Source organism: Babylonia areolata, chromosome 14, assembly GCF_041734735.1.
Source record: "Babylonia areolata isolate BAREFJ2019XMU chromosome 14, ASM4173473v1, whole genome shotgun sequence".
NCBI classification, from domain to species: Eukaryota; Metazoa; Mollusca; class Gastropoda; order Neogastropoda; family Buccinidae; genus Babylonia; species Babylonia areolata.
In genome coordinates, this window is record NC_134889.1 from 4,557,872 (window position 1) to 4,560,371 (window position 2,500).

At 47.7% G+C, this 2,500-nt stretch overlaps 1 protein-coding gene across 1 annotated transcript in view; it reads right to left on the reverse strand.

Annotated features, from left to right (window-relative positions):
* LOC143289419 (uncharacterized) overlaps positions 1 to 2,500 on the reverse strand; it is a 200,720-nt gene that overhangs the window by 47,792 nt on the left and 150,428 nt on the right. Inside the window, exon 54 of the mRNA XM_076598381.1 lies at positions 1,043 to 1,192. Coding sequence (XP_076454496.1) covers positions 1,043 to 1,192 — 150 coding nt within the window. The remainder of the gene's footprint in view (positions 1 to 1,042; positions 1,193 to 2,500) is intronic.

Consider the following 2,500-nt stretch of genomic DNA (forward strand, 5'->3'; position numbering starts at 1 on the left):
GTGTGTCACAGTGTGATGACGTGTACTGTGTGTGTCACAGTGTGATGACGTGTACTGTGTGTGTCACAGTGTGATGACGTGTACTGTGCCAGCTCGTGTCGCTGAAGGGTCTGGGTTCAAATCCCGGTCTCTCGCTTTTTTTCTTTCTTTTTTTTTCTCCTCCAAGTTTGACTGGAAAAATGCAAACTGAGCGTCTAGTCTTTCGGATGAGACGACAAACGCGAGGTCCCGTGTGCAGCGGCACGCACCAAGAACCCATGGCAGCATATGTGTAAAATTCTGCAGAAGAACTCCACTCTGACAGGTACATAAACGTAGATGCATGCACTCAAGGCCTGACAAGGGCGTTGGTTATGCTTCTGTTAGACATCTGCCCGGCAGATGTGGCGTAGTGTATATGGATCTGTCCATCTGACGCCCACTGGAGAAACTGAAACTGAAACTGAAAGCACCTCACTCAGGGTGTCCTTCTCTGTCTCTGGACCTTGTAACTGGAATGAACTTCCTCTTTCGCATCGTCAGGTCATCCGCCGCGCTCAGCTCTTTCAAGTCTGGCCTTAAAACCCACCTCTTCCCAAACACAACGCAACACAACACAACACAACGCAACGTAACGCAACGCAACACAACGCAACACAACGCAACACAACACAACGCAACGTAACGCAACGCAAAACATCACAACACAAACAACACAACGGAACGCAAAACATCACAACACAACACAACACAACGGAACGTAACACAACACAAACAATAAACTACAACAAATCACAACACAACACAACACAACGCCACACAACGCAATGCAAAACAATACACAACACAACACAACGCCACACAACGCAATGTAAAACAATACACAACACAACGCAACGCAACACAACACAACGCAACGCAACGCCACACAACGCAATGCAAAACAATACACAACACAACACAACGCCACACAACGCAATGTAAAACAATACGCAACACAACACAACGCAACGCAACACAACACAACACGACGACCACAATGGCAATACCACAAGACACTGACTGGTGGGGTCCCGGCAACAGAAGAAATCCCCGTAGCGCCCAGCCTGGCAGGCGTAGCCCTCCACACACAGCCCCTGCCCCACCCCACACACCACAGCGCTGCCGTTGGCCACGTGGTGAAGAGGGGCGCCCAGGGAGCAGGGGTTCAAACCTGCACAACATGGAACACTTTATTATCTCACACATACACACAAAATTCCGAATCGGGTGTAGTTTACATGAAACGGAATACAGAGTTCTTGACTGACATCCAGATGTGGTGGGGTTTTTTGGGTTTTTTTTTTTACATAAACAATGTTCTTAGAATTACAGTCATTCAATACGAATGCATACGAACACATAATCTTCTCTCTTGAGGGCACATAAGACCGTATGGCTGTGTCTGGAGTGGCACTGTCTTCATCCGTCTGCGGGCAGGGGCGGTTTGGTCTGTGGGGTGTGCTCAGCAGCTGGAGGGTGGTTGTCTTTTGCCGGTGGGCTCTGCAGTCATGAAATACTGGCTGGTACACCCATTGGGGATACTCTGTCGCGAGGTGCATCCTGTGGTCTCTTCTGCCTCTGTTCGGGAGCAGTTATGTCCCTTGAATTCTTTATGGAGTGTCCTGTGCGTGGCCTGCACCCATCGTGAACACAGCGCAGGCCTCCAAGGGTGGGTGCAGGACTGTCCCAGGGGCGGGTGGAGACGGTGCTCCTCTGGGTCCTCCCCAGCACCTACGGGTGTTTCTCTTTCTTCTTCTGTTCTGAGAATTACAGCCATTCAATACGAATGCATACGAACAACATATCTTCTAGACGTAAAATGCTTAAAATCGATGACAGCTTGGCTGTAAACCTCACGAACAATAAACAGAATCCTACATGTGCAACAATAGCAAGAGAATGGACATGGTGAGTGTGTCACCGTGTATGTGACACTCGGTGTGTATGACTGCCGCTTTCATCTTCCTCTGATTCAAGATTCTGCACAATGTAAGTACAAGCAGCAGCAGCAGCAGTAGTGGCAGCAGAGGTGGTATCATTATGTTGAATTCTTATTCTCATTATTATTATCATAATCATCATTATAGCTATTATCATCGTCATTATTATTACCATCATCCTCATCATGGTTGTTATCATCACAATCATTATTAGTATTAGTATTATTATCATTATGGCCTAGGTGGAGTGATAGCCTAGAGGTAACGCGTCCGCCTAAGAAGCGAGAGCATTTGAGCGCGCTGGTTCGAATCACGGCTCAGCCGCCGATATTTTCTCCCCCTCCACTAGACCTTGAGTGGTGGTCTGGACGCTAGTAATTCGGATGAGACGGTAAACCGAGGTCCCGTGTGCAGCATTCACTTAGCGCACGTAAAAGAACCCACATCAACAAAAGGGTTGTCCCTGGCAAAATTCTGTAGAAAAATCCACTTCGATAGGAAAAAACAAATAAAACTGCAAGCAGAAAAAAAAAAGGTGG